The sequence below is a fragment of the Battus philenor genome, unplaced genomic scaffold (genome assembly GCF_028537555.1).
Source record: "Battus philenor isolate CCGP_79_NKW_IND1 unplaced genomic scaffold, ilBatPhil1.0.hap1 SCAF_27, whole genome shotgun sequence".
NCBI lineage: Eukaryota > Metazoa > Arthropoda > Insecta > Lepidoptera > Papilionidae > Battus > Battus philenor.
In genome coordinates this window covers 8,043,525-8,069,861 of record NW_027181690.1, presented here as the reverse complement: position 1 = coordinate 8,069,861, position 26,337 = coordinate 8,043,525, and the positions used below count along the sequence as shown (strand labels likewise).

Genomic DNA, 26,337 nt, shown 5'->3' with positions numbered 1-26,337 from the left:
TCCATACAATGCCTGCCACTAGGGAAATCCAAAGGGGACTTCTACTTTAGCTATAACTTAAAACAGGTTTATCATACCAACAGAAATGCTAAAGAAGCGAAACGCGATGGTGGATCAAATTTTGTATTTCAAAACCCTGAAAATAAAATAGCAAGGCCATGAAATTTTCCACCAACTAACCTTTTTGCTGATACATATTCAATTTCAAAATATGTTCGTTCAAGTTAGCATTTACATGCACTTTGGAATCTTCGATTATTTTAACATTGTTATTGTTAACCTCCCACTGGCTCAGAACGCTGATATGTCAATAAGAGCTGTCCAAAAACTTAACAGTTGCTTTATTAGATGAAATTTAACAATTTTTTATGTGTACATTATAAAATCAATCATGTAAATGAGTCAACAAACCAAGATTATTATACACATGAGATTGTTTACAGCGAACACTTGTGTACTTTATGAGAATAATTATAGACGAACTAAATTAACGTTTTTTAAAATAACGTCATGTAAACACATGACATTGTATAACAGTAGAAGAAAAAAGAAAAATCTTCCATTCACTGAACTTAATTGCATTTTTTTTTCGTCGTGGTAAAGCATTATATATATACTTACAATTACATTTTTTTTCTCGTGTTGCGTTCTGAAGCACTGTTTCTTTACCAGTATAAAGTTGGAAATATATATATAATAATTTGATTACGGTACACGAGAAATTACATTTTTACATTCGTGTAGAATATATTTTATGCAAAAAACCTTATCATACTTATATATATATATATATATATATATATATCCAATGTCTTCACGTTATAGGACTGTTATAGTTATAAGATTTTAAGACTGTATAGTTCGTTATAGGACCTACTTTGTCTAGAATGATGGTGGTGTAAATGTACTATATTATTTTCATTGCAAACAATAAACATTACAAAAAAATACTTCTACTATGTTAACGCTTTTCTTAATGGTAGTAAAGTTAGCAGTTAAAGTTTTCCTGAAAATTCATCTAATTACTATTAACATTTACGACTAACTTATATACGTACATAAAATTCGAAGTAAACTTAAGACGAATAATGATCGCCATTAGGCTCTATGAAGTGTCTCATGTATTCACAGGGCATATACGATTTTATGACAAACTACCAAACGAAGTTGTTTATTTAACTTTTTGCAAACTCTAGAAATTTTTTAAGCACGGAGTCTGCTAAAAGGTATATTACTCTATTTAAGAATGTGTTCACGTTAAAGATATGAATTGTCCAAATTTTATAGAAAAACTAGCTGTTTTGTTACTGCAAAATAATACACATATCTGTGAGTTTGTTGTTAGTTGGTCTAAGTTGGCCGTTATGAACTAAACGTAAACATAACTTTAAGCTGAAGATTATCAATAATTGTAATTATCTTATATAATAAAGCTATTTTACCTTTGACTTCGACATTGTTTACCTTCACTGATAGGACTCTACACTGTTCCAAAAAAAAATAATGATCCTTCCAATGCTACTTTAGAAGTCCATTCCAGTAACAAGTTGATGTTCGTTCTTGACACGCCAATATCCTTCAGCGGCCTACAGATAGATTTCGCTGTTATATTTCTCGTTTCTACTTTCATCGCATAAAAATTGTTTCCTATTTATTTTGTTAAACTATGTGGTAGTACTTTTTTATCATAGTTGTACATATTTTTATAATAACTTTAACAACAAAGAACATTATAAAAAAGGCTTTACATTGACAAATTTACTACGAATTAGCTCATTGATGAAAAACTTATAAGTTTATATAATCTGTAGCATAGATAAAATAGGAATGCATTATGACATATTTACCGGTCAACGTCCTGTTGATATGCAACGTAAGAATATGATGTACATAAATTGAATAGTCATAAATGTCTTTGGTACATTTTAAATTGGTTGCATTGCTATTTCATTTAAAAGTGACTATCGAATAAACAGCATACCGTCTCCGTAGTATATGGTTAGTGGTTAGGAATTATAAATATTTATAGAGCTCCCTACTGCTTATGCAGTCTTGGTAAAAAATATTAAATTCATATCAATAGTGTCACATCGATTCAATCAAAACAACATCGGAACTGACAGTTTAACACCTGGTTCAACCTGTTTTAATATAAGATCTTTGGACTAATGAGAAACGGTTGTGCGCAATTGATTAAATCGCTTCCCAATGACTAATACCGAACGCGGTAAGTGATTTGTGGTTATGCGGTCCTAGTAATTCAAAAAAAAAAAAACAATTTACATAATATACACTTTTTTTTTCGCTGAGAACTAAATAAAAACTCTTTGCACACTCCTCATGTACATATACACGTTTTGAAGTCAAAACTTTACTTAATTACGAAAAAAGTATAAATTAATTACCTTTTGGTTTGAAAGATACCATAAGGGGGTAGACAAGGTTTTTTGGATTTGGATTAGAATTTCCTTAAAGAAGAGAGCCTTAATATGGTTTCATTAGTTGCTATTTATTTTATTTATTAAGCAACTTCGCGAAGTCGTTAGTGAAAAAAAATCTCTTACCATAGTCAATTTTATAAATTTTCTGTATTTTATTAATATTTGTCCGTAAATTGGCTATCTACATTATAATACAGGGATGAATAGAGCAGAAATAGGCCAGTAGTAGAGAACTGAGACTTGTGATCGTATGTTCGAATTAAACCTTATATATTTCACGCTGTGCATTAATTACGTCGGTTTGCCACTGCTCACAAACAAGTTTGCAGAGGATGGGCGGCAGCGTTAGCTGCGTACCACACTGCAATCTCCAACCCGCCTGCAATGTGTGTCTATTAATGTGCTATACCCTCCCATAGATAGATATACCTGTAGGGCAGGCCTCTTCCCTGCGGTAGACGTCTATGTCCTGAAGAAATGAGAAGCTTGTATAGTCCAGGTCTGCAATCAAAAATTGACATCCTAAAACAGTTCGAATTGGATTATAAAACCCAAAGGTTTTATTTATCAACACAAAATGGTTAACACTCATTAATGTAACTTAAAGTAACAATTGGTATCCTAATCACAACAATTAACATTGTTCGAAATTTTAATTACTTAGACTGACGAGGATTGCGAACAGCGCTACTATTTACGTATTAATAGTGTTTTATATACAGATCGAATTTGAATGCATATCTAAAGTAATACTCTATTATTTTTTGCAAAGAGACTATGGAGACTGCTTTAATAAGTGAGCAAGAAATAAATCAACAAAGATTTAATTACTCCCTGTGACAATACTGCGCTTTATGTGTCGTAGCCTCCTCCAAGATTCTCTTCCATCTCTCTCTATTCTTCGCCGCTCTTTGCCGAGATATCTTGATCCTTTCGATACTCATGAGATTTACCACTACACATTTCAGCCCAGCTTTCTCATGAACTTGTTTGTTGCGAGATCCTCTTGGTGATGGTCTTAACAGGGCTGTTGAGACCAGTGTGGTGTTAGTCATTCATTAAAAGTGGCCTATCAGGTCAATGTCTGTCTTGTTTACACATGTAAAATATTTTCCAAAAGTGCTTTCTATACCAAGCCAACACTAGGTAAATATACATTCAAATATCCGGTCTCTAGTATTTACTTTCGAGAGACTATTATTATTGAAGTGTATATTACTCATAATAATAATTTGCAGGGAAATAAAGGTTTGATGTTAGTTTTAAATACCTCCGAGCCGATTACAAGTAATTTGGTGAAGCTGTCTCTGATTAAAATCGATTAATTTATGCCTAACGTGGCGAGTTCTCGATGTTATCGCACGGCCGTTTTGTCGACGCCACTGATCGGAATCTACTCGCTTGTGCCTCGTTCACATGCTGCCTGCCACTCGACTATTGAAAATATTTTTCGAATTGCGTATAAAACTTACACGAATTTATTAACATCAGAGACTAAACACTTAAATAAACTAATTACATACATGGGTATTACACGAGTTTTATGGGTCAGCCATAGGCTTGCCTCATCCAAAATCGCCGCGATGTAAGTTCTAGACCTGCTCGCATCCAGCGAGATCTTGAAACCTTAAATATTTCGTTGGTCCAGTCTACCGAGAGAACTAATCACTCCGTGTGTACGATGTCGTGGTTACCACCCGAGAACCTTTGACCTCAAGTATTTTATAATTAAGACATTAATTGGATTAGCTAGCGAACTTCTTTAAATTGAGTGCCGTAAATATCTCTATAAATATTTGGTAGAGTAGAACAACCGCCCATAAGCTATACAGACGAGACCAGATCTTAGAAAAGTCGATAGAAGACGAAGAAACAAATCGATCCTACTGAAAATCTATGGGAAAGTTTCATATTTTGTATAATTGTTTTTATATATTTGATAATATTTTTCCCCCTTGTCGCCTTTTGTCTCTCGGATTTAAAGAAGATTTGGTAAGATATAGTTACAGATAAAATTAAAATTTTTTCATGAACACAAGTTAGTTGACTTGTTTAAAGTAAGCAATTAAAGAAATTTTATAATAACGCATACGAAAAATTTCAGTATTCATCTTAAACCAAAATTACTGTTAATTAAATTACATTTTAAGAAAAACATTTACAACAAAAGTCGTGTTTAGCAATATATTAAAAAATAATGTTGTGGAATAATAATTAATTAGGATTGATATAGCGGTAAGTTTCTACCTGCGACTTAGATTTTTTTTTAAGCTGGAAATGACTTTATAAGTGGAGACTCCCCTCTTCTTTTCATGCCTGTAAGCAACAGAAAGCTACTGTAAAGAAAGATAATCTATAGATATGTTACAATTAATTTAATATAAAATACCGCAATGTCTAATGACGAAATCATTTGACAATTGTGTTACCTGTGATGGTTTATTGATCTGAGACGTGGTCTTTTACGAAGGTTTTATGAGAAGAACCAAGGTCACCGACGTAGCTCGAAGAAATGCGCGTCTGAAGTGACAGTGGGCGGGACTTATAGCTTGTGCAAGTGATGGCCGTTGGGTACGATTAGTTACCAAGTGGCCACCTAAAGCCAGAAGACGTGACCTCGGAAGGTCCCTCATCACAGGACATACGACATCGTCTCGGCTGTGAAAATGTTATCGTGGGAATCCTTGGGTGACCTTCCTTGGATTGACATGATGATGATGATTAAAAACAGTGGTTTTACTGTTTTTATCATGTATAAAAATGTTCGTAATTCGTCGATACGGTTCAAGAATTTTGTATGTCAAACCTTGAGAAGCTTTAATTTGGCCATGTACCGCAGCACATAAAATATATATTAAATCGTTTTTTTTTTAAACCTATTACTTAATACAAAACGCACCTTCATGATTCCGGCAACAAGTAATTGATTTTAATTCGATCGTAAATACAATTATTTTATCGATCCACGGACACGACGTGACATCCCTGCGGCCTGCCATTCGCATAACATTCATTTTACTTTAAATTTAAATCGGACAAGTTTCATACTTGAAATTATTTCGCAAGAATTCTTTAAATCAATAACTATATTTAAAAAATGAACCAATTTCAACACACGTTATATGTTTATATAATTAAAAAAAAACTGCTTATTTTTTTTGACGGTCTAGATATTTTTAATTTCATTCGAGTCTTAAAAGCAGTGTAGATTGACTTGATGCCGCCAAACAGAGATGGAGAAAGATCAGTTGTGTTTTGACTTTGAAAGCAGTAATGGTGTAATTATACATTGTTCGCTATACACAGTCCTCATTCTTCTTTTCAGCCAATAGGCACCTACTGCTTAGGTATAGGCCTCCACCAAATATCGCTATGAACACCAGATTGCGTTGCCCATATCTAGCACAGAGTTAATACCACAACATACACAACTTATAAGTTCAAATCTCTCTATGATTAATACAAAATCGGTATTTTTTCGCTAAAAAGGCAGACCTCAAATAAAATCTTTATTATCGACGCATGAAATCATATTAACAGTAAACCAAATAGTGAGTGATTTGAAACTTTTATGGGGACCGGAAAGTAATGTCGTTTTCTTAAGTTAAATTCACACCACTACATTTTTAAAGTTTTTATTTCTAATCAACAATATATTCACTTCGTCTTCGTCATCAACGATCTTTTACCGTCCAGTACACAAATTTTCAATGCGGTAAAAATCTATCGGTTTTTCTGTAAAATATGTCGACAGAAATGACATTACTTTTAAAACTAGCCACGTGTAAACGCGGCGTGTTTTTGTTACAACGAAAATATATTCATCTTCACTCCAGAATCTCAGGGCGCCCGCGGTCATCTGTACTGCTTGCTATGTGCCAAACCCACTGTCATTTTAATTTACATATCCCCTCGGCTAATTCGTTTACTTTTGATTGTCATCGGATCTTCTTAGTCCTATTTCGATATCGTAGGTAAATCCCAAACAAGCCTGTTGAGCGATTGTGAGCTTGACAAAATGAGGATAAGTGTAGAGAGCATATGTGTCAGTGCCAAAGGTCTTCACTGGTGACAAACATTGGACGTAGAAGTTCGTACCAAGACACATTCATACGCATTTCGTGAATATGTTTAATTTGGTCAAACGCATGGTCACAGTACATGTCTCAAAATGCCGATTCGCTCGAGAAAATATCTAGTCTGCAAGAGACTCATAACGCAAGATTCACACAAATATAGCATTCGTGTGAATCCTGTAGGTGAACACAAGTGTACACGGGATTCCATAGAAACTTTATTACGATCGTTTATGAACTCGATTTCTTTCCATCAAGAAATTCAATGTCAACTGTTTAATAAATAATCGATGCCGTTTTAATGATCATTAAATTCTGTATCTTATAGGTTATAGTACTCGAAACGCAAGTTCATTTTGCCGTCGAAATATCGTTTTTGATCTCTAAAATAAGCCGTATGGTAATCAACTTAAGGTTTACTAAATATTTTATTAATAAAACCATGTTGATCGAGAAGCGAAGCGTTTGCCCCCCGTTGAGACTATACGGGAAAGGCAAGTTTTTTTTTGTTTAATTTCCCGATAGCCAGTTTATATTTTAAAACATACATTGCGTTAGTTGGCCAAAGATATTTAAAAATGAAAATATAATTTAAAAAAAAAATCTTGTTTTTAATAACCAATACAGTCTCGTCTTGAAATTAAATCAATACAGTATACTTAATCATTGATTTGTATTTTTCATAATTATAAGTCTACATCATCATTTCAGCCACAGGATGTCCACTGCTGGACACTCCGAGAGTCTCAACAAGACAATAAGTGGATGTTCTTTATGTCAGTTGCTGGTCTCCGCTCCAGAACCTTAAGGCCAACCCAGAGACCATCTGATTTACGCGCTGTGTGATCTACTTATTACCACTTTTACTAGCTATTTATTTATGAGTATTATGTAATAAATATGGTATTTTGAGCAATCGAAGCCCAGCGGTAGAGGACCGAGAATTGCAATCGTAGGTTGTGGGTTCGATTCCCGAGATACAGACTAGTTACAAACTCACATATAAATTTCCAGAAGATGGGTAGCAGCGTCTTCGTACTATAATACCACACCGCTATCGCCAACCCGCCTACCATACGTGGCTGTTATGTATATATCCCCCATAAATATCTTTATCTATGCTATGTAGTGGGCATTTATGGGCTTAAAACACGACGATGATGAAATATATATCTAAAACGACTTAACCTGAATTCGGTCTGATTCGAGGTACTAGAAGGATCGCTCGAGTTTAGCTATTTAAAACAAGGCTTAGTCTAGACGCATTTAACAGTCTGCCATTTCCAACAATTCGAATATTTACCAGAATCAGAAAAAATCTGTATCAAATATGTAAAATCGAATTAATTAACAAATACATTCAATAAGTAAATTAGATCATATTAAAGAATTTTAATCTGGTTTACAACCACAGATTTATCACGGACCTTTAGACGTTAAACGTACAGGTAAGATTCACAGCCTTGAATATATCAATGAATACTCTCACAGTGGCAACATTAGGCTGCGCCGCATGAAACCTCCGCTACTGTTCAACCCCCCGCCGTCATCGAAAAACCCACTTTTATTTCTGCCACTATTTTTTCAACAGTAAAATAAAGGCCCGTTTACACTAGTAGTTTTTTTAAACGGCAATATGCATTTATGCAAATGACTAGTTCCATATTTAATTAAAAACATTTCTTTTTTGGTCTTAACTTTAACAGTGTATTGCCTTTTTAACTACCGAGGATATCTGCTCATTTGTATTTATAGAAGGTATTGCAAGGTCGTGAGACATGTTGTAAAAATATATCGGAAAACTAAAGAAAGGAATAAATAAACTACAAATAAACAGTTTATAGTTTTATAAAGCATATTAAAATTGCAATTTTTTATTTAAAAAGAAAACATCACGTAATTGAATATTAAAATAAAATTCTAATTCATATACTTTTTAAATTTATAAATGAGGAACATTAGAATTCAAATAACGCTACGTTTGAACACAGCCTAATGTGTACATTGGAGGTAGCGTTCGTCAACGTTCGTTATTTTTTGACATCATATCTGACCGCTTCAATTTAAAATTTAGTTGGAACCAGACTGCCCGGCTATTTAACTGTTTTAGATTAATGATGCGATTAATATTTAAATCATCACATAACTATAAAAAATACATATAATTTTCTTTAAATAAATCGGTTTAATTTTTGTTATATCCCTCTAAAGTATATTCACAAAAAAAATATGTAAAAAAATGTTAATTCGAATAAAATTAAATATGTAAAACATTATTTTAATTAATAATACAGAAGCTAGTTAGAAGGTATAAAAACGTTACAAAAAACATATTCTTGATTACGTCAAATCCGATTTGACAACTTGATGAACACGCCTTTGGTTCGACATTTGACTTTGACGATACCATGTGGGTGGTCCCTACCTAGGGATACCACGCTTAAGTATTTGTTTAAAATTCCGATACGTAAGATAAGTGACATAAGATACTCGTACATTTTTATTCACGATATAATATTAATTAATACCTTCTAACATCAAGTTTAAAAAACTATAAACTTTCAACTAAAATATTTATGTAATATTCTAAAATATTTAAATAATCAATTTAAAATATTATAGACAAGTACAGCTTTTGTATTTATATGTACACGAAGTTATTTTGTCCGTGATATTTGTGATTAATCATGGTGACCCTAAACTCTACGAATATGTTATATTCTTCGCTTTTGTTTTATTTTTTGTCGACTTAGGGAGATGAATAACAGCGTCGCAATAACTAGCCACCGACGTTGAAATGGCCGTAGAGATGTTTTCTTTTAAATTTATATGTAAATACTTTCCGAATACATTGGTAGAGTATAATCACTTAACCGCCTATTTGTTTTTTAATTAAATTCAAAATAAAGTGTACAATACTTCTTCGTACATTATTTTGTAACAATTTTAAAATAATTTTTAAATCATTTAAGGTTATAGCGGACAATTTACTTTTTGTTTTGCAACTCAAACATACATACGTTTTAATGTAACTGCAAAAATAATTATTCTCTATAAAATCTTATTACATTTCATCATGTCATCCAATAAATGTCCACTGCAAGGCATAGGCCACTCTCAAAGATCGCCACGATGACCAATCGATTAAATTTCATAGGTGAGTTATAGTAATGGCAATAAAACGAACTAGCAAAAATGTCAAACTACGCTTAGCGAAAATATAACAATATGGCCGCTCGTGAACCGTATCCCGCGCAAAAAACTGTCAGTGTCATAGATAAATAGAAAAGTGAGTGAAAAATGGTGACGTTGATGCCGTGTAGCTACCTCGGCGCCGCGTCTCCAAGATGCAACCTGGATCACGCCGAACCAAAGGTCAGAATCTGATTATGACTGCACAAAAATATCACAAAATTATTTTTAGCAAATTGCACCCTATACCGCCCGCACGTTCTGCATGGAATTGCATTGCATGCATTATGATTTTATTTCAAAAAAATAATAACATTTATTAAATATTTATTTGAACTTTTTTTAACCGTAGTCTCACTTGCACCGATTTTAAAATTTGCACTTTATTTTGGACTATAAGACGCACATAAAGTTTATAAAATAATTATTAGACCTTTATATAAACTAAATAGTGTATTATATATTTGGTAAAAATAACCTAATTCAAAAATGATTCTATTTTTAAATGTGCAATATATAATCTAAAAAAACACGATACACTGTGATGATGGGTAAAGATGTTATTTACGATAATTGTGTAACTTTTTAAAATTAAAACAAGTCTTACATAATAGGGAGCAGGTCAACAGTTACTGTACGTTAAGGATATAGAGGTATTTGATGTTATTACGCCATGACAATTTATTATCGTCCCGTTTGTTTTATTGAAACAATTGACTTCACCTACAAATAGGTGTGTAGGTCATTAGTAACACCGAATTTTATCGTCCGGATACCAACAAACATGAGCGCGGACAAACTGTTTATGTTTCCCGAGTGGTACGCTGTCCGATCTCATGTTACCTACCCCATTCATTCGTTAATCTTTAGAGGCCCATTAAAAAGTCGTAATACATCGAGTGCGGTGTCGCCGGCGTACCTACGGGACAGTGCGTCGTTAGGCACCTGATACCAGGCGATCATAACCACGCGGGGTTAGCTTACAAGCGATCGTTGATAATTTAATTTAGGTATGCGACGAATATGAGAGCGTGACAATAGCGCCTTATCTAATGCAAATGCTTCTAATAAGGATGTGTTTAATCGAGCAATCTTGATTCCTCATTGTTTTATTAAATTAATTCTTATCTTTGATCTGATTCAAAGTATAACACGGAGATTAACTAAATAAAAAGCCGTTAGAATAAATGGTTCGTTTCCATATAGGCGCGACTTGAAATGGAATTTATACATATTTAGTAGAATCCATCAAGGATTGCTCTGCGGTTTTTGGGAAGAAATTGAAATGATTAGGGAATAAGTATAAATTACATCAACTAATCTGAACGTTATGAAATGTTTAAAAATGGAAGCGCTCATTTATGCTATTTATTTATACAATTAAAATAAAAGAAATATTTCTTCCTTTTAGTTTAGATCATAGTAATTAATAAGGTCGAGGAAAAAATATTTGCAAATAATAATTTAGAATTTTATAATAAAGTATCTTTGGCTGTACTATACGCTGGCTGGTTGTAACATATCGAAAAAAAAAAAACTGATAATTATTGTCTGTTATGGTACTACGCTATCATAAAACGGAATGTATGGTTGTAGATATCTACCTAATACAAATGCTACATTGAAATGCCAATTTTAAATTAAGAACGACACCGACAATTTACCCTTAGGAAAAAAAAAAAAAAAAACAAGGACAAAAACAAAGCACCGATACAGCAAACCACCCAGCGGTAACAGCAATAAAAACAGTTTGTACGAGTTGATAGCGCAACAAGATGCGATTTATCGTACGAGATGACCCCCGATAGTGGATCTTAAACTTTAAGAAACGCAGGCCACTTTAGATATCAATAGGCATTTATATTTGCGAGGAAATATCGATAATTATTACACATACATTAAATTAATAGAGTTATCAAACTTTAAATTTGAGCAACTTATTACTAAAACATAAAATGAGCGATATATATATATATATGTAAATATATATATACACTACACATATGCATTAATATGTATTTATATATATTAAAAGTAGCTGTTCCCCGTACGCATCCTTGGCCCGCAATGGCTTTTGTGCTTGTACTTTAATAATATATTCTTGATAATTAATAAAACAAAATAAATTAAAACATACCAAAACAAATTCTGGCCTAGTTATCTTTTAAGAGCTACAGAAATTATGCATTTTTTATGAACGTCAATCCATCGTGCTAGAATTTCGTTATATCTTTTCTTAGCTAATCTTCACTGGGCAAAAGAAATATTGCTACAAAGCTTTAAATTTCTAAGCACTATGGTTCTTGAGATATCGTGATTCTGACTTCAACTTTACAGTCCATGGACGCGCTATATATATATTATATATATATATATTTAGGGGAATATACCATAATGACAGGGGTTGGCGATGTGCGGTGCTTTGACGCTACTGCCTATCCTCTGGAGTTTTTGAGCAGTGGCAATCTTAATTAATTAATACACAAAGTATAAATTATATAACATAGTTTCGCAGGAATCGAATCCGCGAGCTACGGCCGCAAGTCTCAGTTCTCTTCGAGGCTTGTGATTATTTTACATGCTCTGCCTATGGACTGATGAGTCAGAACTTAAATGGAAATCTCTTATTTTTATATATATCTATGACATTTATAATAATAAATGGCAAGTAATGTTAGAAAAAGTGAATCATTATTGCCTATAAAATGTCATCAATATGTCATTTTGGCTAGCGGTTCTCTAGCAAACAAATGTCCATCGGTAGAATGGTAAAGTAATGCAGTCTCTTCAAATCCAAAACAAACAAAGTACAGCAAGGCCTATAATAAATCTTAACAAAATTGACATTTCACGCGATGAGTCAAAAAACGTACGACTCGAATTAATATCACACCAATAGGTATCTCTCGAATTATCAACGATAACCGAACATAAATATGGCGGACGATAAATTTGAAAATTTATATTGTAGGGACTCGGGAGCGGGACGCGACAAGACGAGCGAGAGTCCCCGATCGTAAATATTAACACAGATAAAACAATAAACGAATTACGTATAAATAAATAACAGTTTTGTACCGGGCCTTGTACGACGTACAGGGTGTTTTTTAAATTGCTTTAGTTAACAAAGATTTTTATTAAAATAATTGTCACTTAATCCCATACTAAAATTGAGTATTCGCTTAAAAAAATTTCCAATTATTTTTTTTCTGTTTTAAGTTAAAAGTTTTCCAATTATTTTTTTTATATTTATTCTACATAAAAACTAAAAAGCGCGATTGAAATTGTACTTAGGAAATTAGAATTGATTAAGATAATAATGGAAAAAAATTGGAATTACACAATATGAAAATGTTTTCTGGCAATTATCTGTCAAAGTACTAGGCTTTCATAAAATGAAACCCCAATTCATTTAACAATATAGTCAATATTTATATTAGAAAGAGATAAAGAAATAAAAAGCGTCACTTATTTTTTTTACATTAAACTTTTAACATAGACATCCTTTTCATCAACAAAAAAAATATTAATAATATTAGTTATAAACTTAATTTGTAACAGTATTTATGTATTACATTATGTAACTCTTGTATTTATTGATATAAAACATCAATCTTTTCCTCCCTATTTGGATATACATTGTAAATACAAAACACCCCTTGTAATAAATGATCTCAAAGCGCTAAGGCGCGTTGTCGCCGCGTAAAACGTATAAATTAGCCCGCGCTATCGCGAGATCGGCCGGCCTCACACCTTGAGCGGAATGCCTCGTGATTTACGCTCTTTCTCACACGCGTTACCTCCTTTGACTTATGCGATCCTGGTAACTTCGCTGTGGTCGGTAATACGGTCGAAAACAAAAGAGGAGAAAAAAAGTAAGTGAAGGAGGAGAGAAAATTAAAATAAATAATACTAACTTTATTAAAAAGTTTTAATTACAAATTTAAACTTTAGTCAGGGGGTCGAAATTTTATTCACTTTATTTGTTAACAAAATAAATTTAAAATTAACAATTTTATGGTTTCTTGGTCAAAAAGAAATAAATATTCTTTTCAACATTTTTTTTGTGAACAAATGTGCCACAACTATTAAAACTCCTAAAAATAATTCATATTTTACCACGAACAAATTGGACGTGAAAATATTCAAAATATGTCAACAAAGTTATTTTAATTGCATTAAAAAAGGAGAAACAAAACATATTTCGAGGGGCATAGACACGTTTATCGCTCCCATCGTACCCGATTGAGGTCCGTATATCAAATGGAGACACGGTGGCGCCCTCCAAAGGTTGTTAAATAAATTTGGCTTGATTTTATTAATGTTGTTACCATAATCTTGATCGGAGGTAGGTGACGTTTAAGAGTTTTATTATTTATAACTTTAGACTTATCTCCAATCTGTTGTATGTTAGAAAAATTGGAATTGTTAGCGCTACACGGGTAAGAGCCTGATGAAACCCTCATTTCGTATGGGAAGCGCATAACAGAGGTGAGAGCTCTTTGGAATATGAAAATAAAAGTAATAAGAAAATAGCTGAAAGTTGAATTTTGTAAATTATGTCCACGCATTAACAAATTTACTGTTTATATATGTCTTGATTTCTTACTTCGTTATTATTATTATTCCGGCGTCTCGCATTCCTTCGTTATTATATATTCGTTATTAGTATATTATTCCGGCGCACACTCTTCAAAATTCAATCTAAAAAACGCTGATAAACTGGCAATTTTTCGCTGATACTCCAAGCTCTGAAGCTTCGTTAATATTATCAATAAAAATATTTGTTTCACTTACAAGTTAAAGAATTTATCAACTGAACAAGGATTATTTAAGTAACGTATATTGTTTTTATTTTCGTAAAGACGTTTAGTAAAATGAATAATCTTATAAAAATGTCGGATACGGTAAAATATATTTTTACTATCTGCGCCATAGTTGCTTTATGCAAATGTAACTAGCGACGCCTGGTCTCGGCTTGAATTCACTTTACCACTAGTGTGTGTCCATCACATAGCCCCGCTCCGGGCAGCTGTAAATGAAGTCATTCTATTGGTTCTTTATTAACCCTCATTTTTGCACACATTTGCTGGAATTGCAACCCGCGTCTTTGTTTATTGCATTCACAATGCCACAAACTAAATATTTATAGTTTTTTTTTCATTTAGTTCTGTTATAGCTCGAGAAACGCTTGACAGATTTCATTCATCTTTTTTCATAAGTTTCTTAATCCTCTGCATTAGTGGTAGCCCAGCAGTTAGAAATGAGATTTACGATCATAAATCGCGGGTTCGATTCGGGATACAATCTTATATAATTCACACTTCTGCATTAATTATATAACTACCACTGTTCACAAAAAAAAAATAAAGCGGTTGGCAGCAGCATTCTCTGCGTACTATAATACTTCCTTAACCCGCCTGCTAAGTGTGGCGATTATAGACCCCATAGATATCTTTCGAGGAAGCGTGTACTTTGCAGTGGGCGTCTATGGGCTAAAACCTTAACAAATATTATGACTTTTTACACAGTTCCTTTCATTCATAATGTGTTATTGTCTATTTATAGATACTCGCTCATGTCAAAGTAACTACTTATGTATGTAAAATGTTCCCAATAAATTATTATTATAGTCTCATTAGAAATAAACGATACTTAGCCTTTAACCTTTATACATTTAGGTACATTCACATAACTTTTGGGTCGAAAAATTTATATTTTTAAACAGATTCAGCGTATTGACCTCTTCATCTTTTATGACTCACTACTAGTGTAGTAAATATATTACTATAGTTATGAATTTACTGTCTCCAAAATCATATCAATCAAAGTTTTATCAAATAAATCTTATACAATTTTTAAGATGTCTAGTTTGCGCGATCCAATAGCGCGATGAACGTGTGCGTGGGTGTTAACAAATAATTGTTATTTGCAATGTTGCCAGCGCTTGGATGAGTCCCTTCCTCTATAGTTCGGAACGTTATACTCCTCGAGAATTTAGTTTAATAGCGGTGTACGTTGTAGAGTAACCATTAAAATTGTTTGTCCCGGGATAAATATTTTCAGACAATAAAAATTAGTAACAATTATGTTACGTATTATAATTTGTATATTTACATTCACGACAGAATATATTACTGAAAACTATAAGTATATTGGAGAATATCCGTGATTTCTCTACGAGACTGTATTAGGAATATAGCTTTTTCTTCTTTTGAGCTAATAGAAGTCCACTACAAGGCATAGGCGCCCCCTAAATTTCGCCACGATAACCGGCCATGCGTTGCCCGTATCCAGCGACTTCCACAAACTTAACTATGTCTAATTATGTCTGTCCACCTAGTTGGGGAGCTACCCACTAACCTGAAATCTAGCTAATTCGTAGAAATAAAGTGACCGACTTAGTCCAGGGAATTGGCAAGTTGTAGGGTAGGCCACAAAGAGCACAAAACAGATGGCCGCAGGGTCCCTATGATTCTGAAGTAGAGAGTCCGCAAAAGACGTCCACCCACAAGGTGGACAAACGGTCTTGTTAAAGTCGTCGGAGGAGCGCTTGATGCAGGCCGCTTTCAATCGGTCCTATTCGATTTTAAGAGAAGACCTATGTCCAGTTACTAAAACTGAAATGATGATGTTAAAAATATATAACGTAGTTGTAAATATTACTAAAAATGAAGTGCGTTTTAGTTTAGTGGAGCTTGAAGTAACGTCAATGCGAACTAAACAATTCTTTGTCAATGCGCTACAATGCGATTCTAGGAAGGCGGGGAGAAGTTTGTAAAATCCGACGTGTATCGACATTGTGCCGGTACACAATGCGAATCTATTAATGAATAACCACTTGTTTTACAATTTTTTTTTAATTACAAATTCGCTTTGCGACCTACCAGCTCAATTAAGTTTCATGATCATGTCAGTCGATAGACGCCCACTTGCTTGGTGCTTGGTTTAAGTTGAAATTGATGCTGTTTGCCCGGGGGATTTTACAGCTTCATCGGAACAGTTCAAGGAGCGGAAGGGTCCGTGAACTTCAATATATAACAGAAGTTGGACAGGTGCATTGCAGTTGTGCGAAGTCGTTTGCACGTAGTAAACCGCTCTACCTGAGTAGAGCTGTTTAGTGTTTATGTTGTGTGCCCAAAAATTGCAACAATGACTGGTCCTACGCTGCCAGTCCAGGTCCAATGACATCCTACGACCTTATGTCATCAGTCCACTTAATGGCAAGCCTACCTAGGGTCTACCAGCTCTTGTTCGTCACTCGAGAACCTTTCGGCGCATTGCCCGCTGCAATTAAAGTTGCGAAATATAAATTATGGATGTGTTCTACAGTTATCGCTATATAGTTAATTTGCATTAATAGTGCAATGATTCATTGTAGTTAGCTGGCTTGCACAGATGGAATCATTCCATCAGTAACATGTCAGTGCTAATTTAACTTGATTTTTTGGCTAGGCCGATTATCAATGATGTTCTACTGCATTCGTTAAGACGAATGGACTGTAACAACTTGTTATATAAGCAACATAGAAAATATATTTTTATCAGCCTTAATGTGTTCATAGTTGAGATACACTCCTCGATTGACAGAAATAAGACACTTACTAGGATTCGAACTGACAACCTACGATTAGAGACACAGATATGTAAGTAAAAGCATCAGGTATGTATAGATGACATATATACAGATTTTCGTCTACGCAGTGTCTCATCACGGTACCTCCAGACTCGACAAGATTTAGAAGCTAGAGATTTCGTATAAATATTTCATTGATCAAGTAAGGATCAGCTAAGAACGGATCTTATAAAATTCCATTCACAAAGGGACAAAAGTTCATTTAATTCGCGAAAATAGCGGTGGACTGTTATCTATATAACACAAATCCGTAATATTGTTATTCTTAGAATTTGAACAAAATACACTACTAGAGTCATTGACAATCATTGGTATTAAAAACTAAGAGAAAAAAAACAATCTCTAATAACTTAAACTTTGAGCGATTACATACTTCATTGAAAGACTACACTTACATTTGTATGATTATGAAAACACAGCTACATTGATGGCATTTGTCTTGTTGCAGGCAAAAAGGGCAAGACCTGATACGGGCTCCGATGTTCGGTAAGTATCCATGAAAATTTACTAGAATTTATTACCTGATGTTTAGTAACAGATGTACAATCTGATCGGTATGACGTAGGTGTAAAATCTGAATGCTGGCTTATTACTCAGCAAAAAGCTGTAAAAGCGAAACCTATTTTTAAACACCATGTTTAAAATGATTACTTTGAAATATGTTATAATTACTTATTTACATTATTTTGGAATGCGACAAATAGGTCCTGGCAGTACAAAGTCTACAGGGACGTATAATTATTAATTTTAACATATAATTATCGAAATTTTAAAAAGGCTTTTAATTGCTCTTTTAATAACTTTGATTTTTGTATAAGGTTTACTTTACAATAATTGACAGCAAATGAGCTGTACACCCTTTCAAATTTTTTACATCTGCCTACCAAATATCCTGTATAAAGTAGTTCATAATGGTAAGTATGTACCATAACAACATATTTGCAAATTATATTTGGTGTTATATAATAATAATAATAATTTTGTTACTTGCACTTCTAAATTACTATGAGAACAGCTGACATTGATGTGTCCACATAAATGTCAAGATCAGTCCCAATAAAAAAATATTTCAAAATCCTCAGCCACTTAATTATGTTACACAGACCTTCACGCTTTTCCAATCTACTTCACACAACAATACGGAGGGTCGATAATCTCAAACTAATCCCCACATTGTCGGCACACAATTGCCGTGAAAAGAGCTGCTTAATAGAAACTCTTCAATGGAACACGCCCCGGCTTTATCAACATCATCTCATTATCACGCATCGATCAAAGGAAGTTATTTCAATTCACTACGGGTTTTAAGTTACACCAATGTTTACTTTACAGATGTTCTTAATATTTTTTCACTAGACTTGCTTGTCAACTTAGTCCGTATTGGTATTTGACGTCGATTTCGGCCTGCAGCTGGTATTCAAATATATCTAAAGCCAGTAATAGTTTTTTTTTTTATTTCTTGATTCAAAAGGTCAAGCCTATATCAATCTCGAAACGGCCGCTCGTAAGTATTATTGTGTTCCGATTTAAGAAGCTAATTTACTGGGATTTGAACATAAATGATGATACATATCTGATACTGAACAATTTTTTTAGATATAGATGATTAAAGCTTTTTAGTATCAAATTGCGAAAAATTAGTTTATTATCTTTATCGTAATAAAGGTAATAAAGGTTAAATATTTTATTGACAAGCATTTCACCGATATAATAGCGACAGATGACTGTTAGGCAAAAATTAATTCGAACAGTTTTCCCCAATACTGTGTATTGTTTCTGAAGATGTTAATGCTGTTAGCCCTAAGGCTTTTACAGCTTCATCGGTACTGAGTTCACGGAGCGGAAGGGTCCGTAATCTAGATTTAAAACTACAAACTAAAAGCTGGTTGGGCGCCTACCAGTTGCACGGATCTCCCCCATACCATACTGTTTTGGGTACCACAAATCCCAAAAGGAGACTATCTACAGCTGTCTTCATTTCCTGGTACTATTATGGTCTTAAATAATTTATGTAGCAATTGACTGCAGTATATAGATCGAATGAAAATATAAATATTCTCTCATTGAATGATCCACCGAAATGATATTTTAATTATAAAGTCAATTTATTTATTTATCTAAAAACACTTTTTATACATTTTATATATAACGGCGAACTTAATGAAGACGGCATTCTCTGCTAGTAAATCATTTGGGCGGTCTAGAGATAAATTAATAAAGGTAGGTGAAACAAGTGAATATCATAAAACACAAAAAATAAAATCAAAAGTAAAATCAAATTGAGAAGGAATGTGACACATGACACATGGAAACATCGTATGTAAATATACTAATGGCATAAAAATATCTACAAAAAATATTTATTTAAATATAATTAATAATAAAATCCAATTATCGTGATGATTTCTTCAACCCGTCAAGCAATTGCTTTCGAGCCTTAATATAATTGTATAATAAAGTTTAAGAAAGGAAAAATTACTAGGCTTTGAAATTTATTATAAATTACTCTTTTTAATGACAATATAGATATCATTTGTTTCAATATAAAGTATATAATATGTCCACAATTTATCAAAATTAATTACAGTTTTGATGACAAGCTAACTTCGTGAGATGTTTAACTGTCACCAATTATTTAAATAGGATCCATCTATTAAGATCAACGCTAGTCTTCCAAATTTTAAAAAAAAAGTTTAAGATAAATGGATTCTGGTATTCGACGAGACGCATTCCAATTTAGGCAACGAATTAGTCGGGTTAATTAGTGGTTAACACGACGTTCTTTCGCTTTTTTATCTGTGGTGGATTTCACATTTTAAAATAGTGCATTCCAAAGACAAATAAATCAAGTTTTTTTAACGTTCGTTTCTCTTTTATTTTTTTTATTCGCTACCATTATTTAAAGTGTCAAATGGCATGAATGTTTTTACAGTATTTCCTGTTAAAGTTTTACGATAAAAAAATTATGCGTACTACAAAAATGACTTAATTGTCTAGTACTCGACTCCTAATTAACTTATAAAAGTGGTGGTTGAAGTTGCAAAAATGATAATCATCATTTTCACTGTAATCTTTACTATTACATTCATTGTATTTTTACTTTAAAAATGTTATCAGAATTGTAAAATTGAACGTATGTCTGAATTAATGCTGTTAGGCATTTTCTCCCTTATATTTTCATAACATAGCTTCTAGGACAGATCATAATTTCTAACATACTGCCTAGTTGCACTCCAAATGAAAAATAATAATAAATGTTTTTCAAAATGATAAATTCATTTATATCCTTATGATAAATTTTTTAAACTAAACTTTCTGTCTTGTTTATTGCAAGTCTAATAAATATAATAATATTATCATTAAAATGCATAGCAGGACTGTTGTGTTATATATGTTTTGATGGACGTCAAATCGTAAACCATATGGGGCAAGTGTTTTAATTCATTCAGTGCTTTTTATTTCAATAGAAAAGTGATGTTTTGACTTTTACCTTATTTTATTTTCATGCGACTTGTCTATAACTTCTGGAAATACAAAGTCTGCGGGGTCAGAATGTAAACAATAATTAATTTTAGTAACTAATAATCCGAAATCGAAAACACTTTTTATTACTGTATTATTAATTATTTCTGAAAACATTGATAATGTGCATTGACATCAATTGACAGCTAAAGATCGCTCTTTTGAAGTGTTTACATTTATAACAAATCACGCTGTGTATTCAATGTCGAACAACCAAATTATTAACACTCGTGTCATAGTATATATCAAATCGGAATTCAAATTAGGAATCATCGTAATTATCACTCACTTTAATATAATTACAAAACATAATCTTTTAATTGCGTAATAAACTATATTTAACACTTTCATATATCATTTTAAAGAAACATCATTGGCGTTCGGGTCATTTGTTTTAAAAGCCATCTGTATTTTTTTTTGTGTAATTTTTGGCAGTTGACAAAAAAACATGCAATTAATAGAATCTGAACGCAGCCGAGCGGTTGACACGTGGGAGCCAAATGCCGGTTATAAAAGAACCTTCCTGTTTTTAGGGTTCCTGCGCTATTATTTCATTTGTATTAATTGCAACGATTTAAATCGTATCTGAAAAAAACTTTAATTAATGTTAATGTTATTAAATAAAATTTATGCGCAACTGAATAAAAAAATTAAGTTTCGTATTCAGCTCTAGAAGATTATCGATATACAATATTTCTTTCTTTTCTTTTTATAAGGCTTTGAATCGTCTATTGTATATATAATTTACATTCCGACACAATTTTTATGTCATGAATCTTCTTTACAGTTCGATGCTGCGTTTTAAATGGAATTGAACAATGTTGCATGTTTATCTTATAATATCAACCCTACAAATAAGTTAACAAAGTTTTATACATTTAGATAAACTAAAACCTCTTAGATGTTATAATAAGATTTGTTTGTGTAACATACTTTTCAATTTAAACTAAAAAAGGCAAGTTAAGGACTGTTCAGTACAAGAACAATAACATTTGTTAAATAAATATGAAATATGCTTTAAATTGGTGGTAAAATTTACATTTAACTGGCAACATGCAATGTAATCAGTGTGTTAGCAACATTGTTATAGTTTTTTCTTCTTTTTGATCAATAGGTACGTACGTATGTACGTATTTATAACTTAATAATAATATTAACTTTATACCGAGAGAAAATGGCAAACGTCAGACCTTATACTTTTTAAAAAATATATAATAAAAATTAATGCAATGGTTATAAATATAAACACCCAAAAATGATAAATAAACATATGTCTAAATGTGTATGACAAAATAATTTGCTAGAAAATTATATTTTATTTCATGTAATATTATATTGTGTATACATTATATACAATATAATACACTCTGAGGACGATACATCCACATTATTAACGCTTTAAAAATTATTTAATAAAATAACTTGATATGTTATTGTATTATAAAAATAAAATATATATATTAGTTACATCGTTACACTTTTACCGTTAAGTATTTCTTTTTAAAATAAGAATAATAAACATACGTAACAATAACATTTTATTTTTGTTAACGAATCTAGATTTTAAATTAATTTGGCAAAGAAAAAATAAATAAATAATTAAATTATGAAGATAACTTGCGTAAAGTTGTAATCACATCCAGTAAATGGCAATAACAATATAAGTCAGTTCAGATGCGTAAGCAAACTAATTATTACATTGTACATTGTTTTATGTATCAAAATTAAAAATAAAACCTTAAATAAATCATAAACTTAAGGCATCTCGCCCACGGTGATTTTTTGTAGTGATGGTAAATGCGCGGCAGACACGCTGCTAACGAGTATTAGTCGCATTTACTTATTCTCTGTTGATATTCTTGCTTTTACCCCGAAGGCTTTTACAGCTTCACCGCATTTAAGTTCATAGAGCGGAAGCTTCCGTTAACTTAAAAATCGCATTTGCAATGCGCTATTGCACTACCACGGAGAGAACAGAGATTATTGAATTGAGTTTGCATTACGAACGAGTCGTGGTTGAAAGCACACTTCGCCACTATAGGTATCGATGCAGAAGCAGAAGATAAAAAAATAACCGTGGGCGAGGAGCCTAAATGTAATCCAAGATATTCAAAAATGTTTATATTGTACGGAACCCTTCACTTGTCAACCAACACGAGTCGTTTATTTTGTTTTTTTCTTTAAAGTCGAAGTGTGCCGACCATTGTGCCCTTGTCGGAGGGCAGTAAGAGAGTTTATTGTTTTCCTCCAATGGGACTATTGTATAAGATGTTTTAGATTATAGGTGATTGAGATGAACGGAACAATGAAATACATAATACAGTAGCTATTTACTTATAAAACTATTATAATTAATAACTAATATTTATATATATAACAAATTTCAAAGGAAACGCTATTTCATTAATTAGCATTTCTGATGTATTTTCCGAAATCGAAACAGAATTGAGGACATATGCAGAAGAAATAAAGTCACCGACGCAGCTCAAAGAATTGCTCGTCTAAAGTCGGTCTGTGGATCACGAATCTCTGGATGCGAGCAGCATAAGACGGGTCATCGTGGCGATCTTTGAGGGAAGCCTATACTGTGCAGTAGGCGTCTGTCGGCTGATATGATAATCTAAACAAATAAATAAAATTCAAGTGTCTGTTTGTAATTGTAATTTGTATTTTTACTACATGCGTATCAATATATACGGTACATCTTCTTTCCATATGAATTATTGAGCAAGAACGTAATAACAAAAACAAGCACGAACTGGTGACCTATTCGCTGTGGATCATAAAACTAAAAATGTGACAAGTAAATCATCGCACCATATGGATTGTCACTCATTGCCCGTCTATAAAAGCTTTGAAGTCTTTTGTTAGACAAACTTATAACTGTTTTACGATGACTACTGCATAAAAAGAAATTTGAAAAGAGCCGAAACATTAAAAAAGCTTTCAATTAAAGAGATAGTGACAATACTGCCAGAAATTCCGGACCGGAGAGCTCTTTTGATATACGATAGTGTTGTTTAAACGCAACTCTCGATGTGGCGGCAAAAAGCAAAGTGACACTTGAAAAAGGCGCGAACTAACATAAACAAGGGTTCTTTTTTCTAGACAAAGATCACTGTGTTCAGCCAAGGTGACATAAGTTATTAAAACTTTTTATCGCTTCATTATAATAAATATAACTTTTTTTAAACAAAGGAACATTTTTGCGTATACAGGACGATTTGTTATGACTGTAAATATTTGTAGGAGTGAAAATATAGATGATTTTCTACCAACTATGATACCTTACTTCAATAATCAATGGTTTAAGAAATAATTAATTACTAAATAATATACAGTAATAAAAAAGCGTTTTCAAAATTCGGGATGCTAAATATTAAAATAAATTATTATTTACTACATTTGTCTCAAATTGTACTGCTCTCTTTACATAAGGAGATTGTAAATATGATAATAATATATTGAATAATTAGCTGACAAATGTATTATACATATACCTCTTTTAATCTTTACACCCATAATCAATCATCTTCCGTATTCGGTAAATCAGAAATCGTTATATAGAAAAATTAATGTGTATTACTTGAAACATTAAAAAACTAAATATCCAATCGCCGTTAAAATTTGGTAATTTATCAGGTATATCTCCATTAATGTTTTGAAATATTGTTTTTTTCCTTGTTTTCTTTTTAAATAAGTTTGTTTGTGGTATCAAAACTGCCATTTTTTTTTCAGAATTTAATTAGACGCACGAAACCTCTTACTATTTTAAAAATTATTTACCTCTCTTTTTTTATGGTACTTTACGAAAATTAAGTTCAGTCTCAAGGCCTAAACATCCGACCTTAATATTTAAAATTCGGTAATTTTTTTACATAATTTTTAGACATAATAGAGAAATAATTTTAATTACAACATACATGCCAAACCATCTTCTCGTCCAAAATACCGCGATGTCTGAAAACAAAATTCTTTGACTAATTTATTGCCGAGATGAAGTCGCTTTTTGTAGGTATCATATGAATGCTCAAGAAGACTGCTCGAAGTTTCGCTGAAAAATCAAATCAAGAATGAAGAGATCTGTAGAAGAACCAAAGTCAAGAATGTAATTCGAAGAATTGCTCGTCTAGAAATGGCAGTAGGCGGGGCACAGTGATCGTGCAACAGACTCCTCTTAGGGCTGAACGGTTGCCAAGTGACGAACACGAGCCGCAACCGTCAACCACTAGCTATACCGACGCTAAGGTTGCGGGAACTATGCATTGTTTCAGAGATGATAATGCTGGTAATCCTATGGCTTTTACAGCTTCACCTGACATGAGTTCACGAAGCGTAAGCTATAATCCGACAAGAAGCGCAAAACCCGTGATCGTGGCGATCTTTGGAGTAAGAATATACCTTGCGTGGGAGTCCAACGGCGAAATAGAATAAAAAGACAAAAATACAAGCTAAGACAAACAGTCTCATCAAAGAAAAATACCATATTTTAATATTTCGACTCCAGTTACTAGATTAAGATCTACTAAGAGGTCAATGACATAGAAATTAAATGTTCGTAAATGTTCGCCCAAATGAATCGTCTCTAATGAGTTTTATACCAACTGATATGGAAACCAATATACTACACATATTGATCAACTGTAAACAATGCCGTGAATTAAAAAGATTTAGTGAATTAATTATTGAAATATTCATTTGGAATATTAGTTTAAAAATAGAACTATCTAAATTTATGAATTTTAAATAAAATTCTATAAATTGATCATTTTTATATATATTAATATCCACTTAGGATCATTTACAATGACGAGCAGTGGTAACCAACCTAGCGGTATAGAACTAAGACGTTCGATCGCAGTTCGATTCCCAGGATACAATGTTATATAATTCACACTTTGTACATTAATTTTATAAGATTGCCACTGTTCGTAAACAAGTTTTCAGAGGATGAGCAGCTGCGTCCTTTGCATACCATAATACCACACTTGCGTGGCGATTATGGTATATCTCCCGTAGACATATTTTCTTTGGGTTGAGACCACGACGGTTACTACTTACGTGCATCATAAAGAGAAATCCAAAAGAGCACAATTTCATAGAAAATAGAATCAGATTTTGGTTCTATGTAATGGCATCGTATGACATGGCAATGTGACGACACTGCGTAATGGCTAGGTTATCCTTTGTCACTTTATACTTTTTAGTCAAATAAATATATCTGTCTTCTTTATTAAGCCGATAGACGCCAACTGCAAAGCGTAGGCTTCCCTTAAATATACCTAAGAGAGGATATAGCAAAAAATCACGCATGGCAGGCGTGTTAGCGATCGCAGAAGGGCACGCAAAGAACACTGCTGCATCTTCTAGAAACTTATTTGTAACTTATGGCAAAACTATATAATTAATGCAATATTGGTATCGAACCCGCGATCTGCGAACGCAAATCTCAGTCCGATAAAATATTTGT

General features: G+C 32.6%; 1 protein-coding gene across 1 annotated transcript in view; it reads left to right on the top strand.

Moving 5' to 3' along the window:
- Positions 1–9,817: 9,817 nt before the first annotated feature.
- The window catches only part of eya (eya transcriptional coactivator and phosphatase 2), a 33,388-nt gene continuing 16,868 nt past the window's right edge, over positions 9,818–26,337 (top strand). Inside the window, exons 1-2 of the mRNA XM_068768810.1 lie at positions 9,818–9,892; positions 17,794–17,831. Of these exons, the coding sequence (XP_068624911.1) occupies positions 9,818–9,892; positions 17,794–17,831 (113 nt within the window). The remainder of the gene's footprint in view (positions 9,893–17,793; positions 17,832–26,337) is intronic.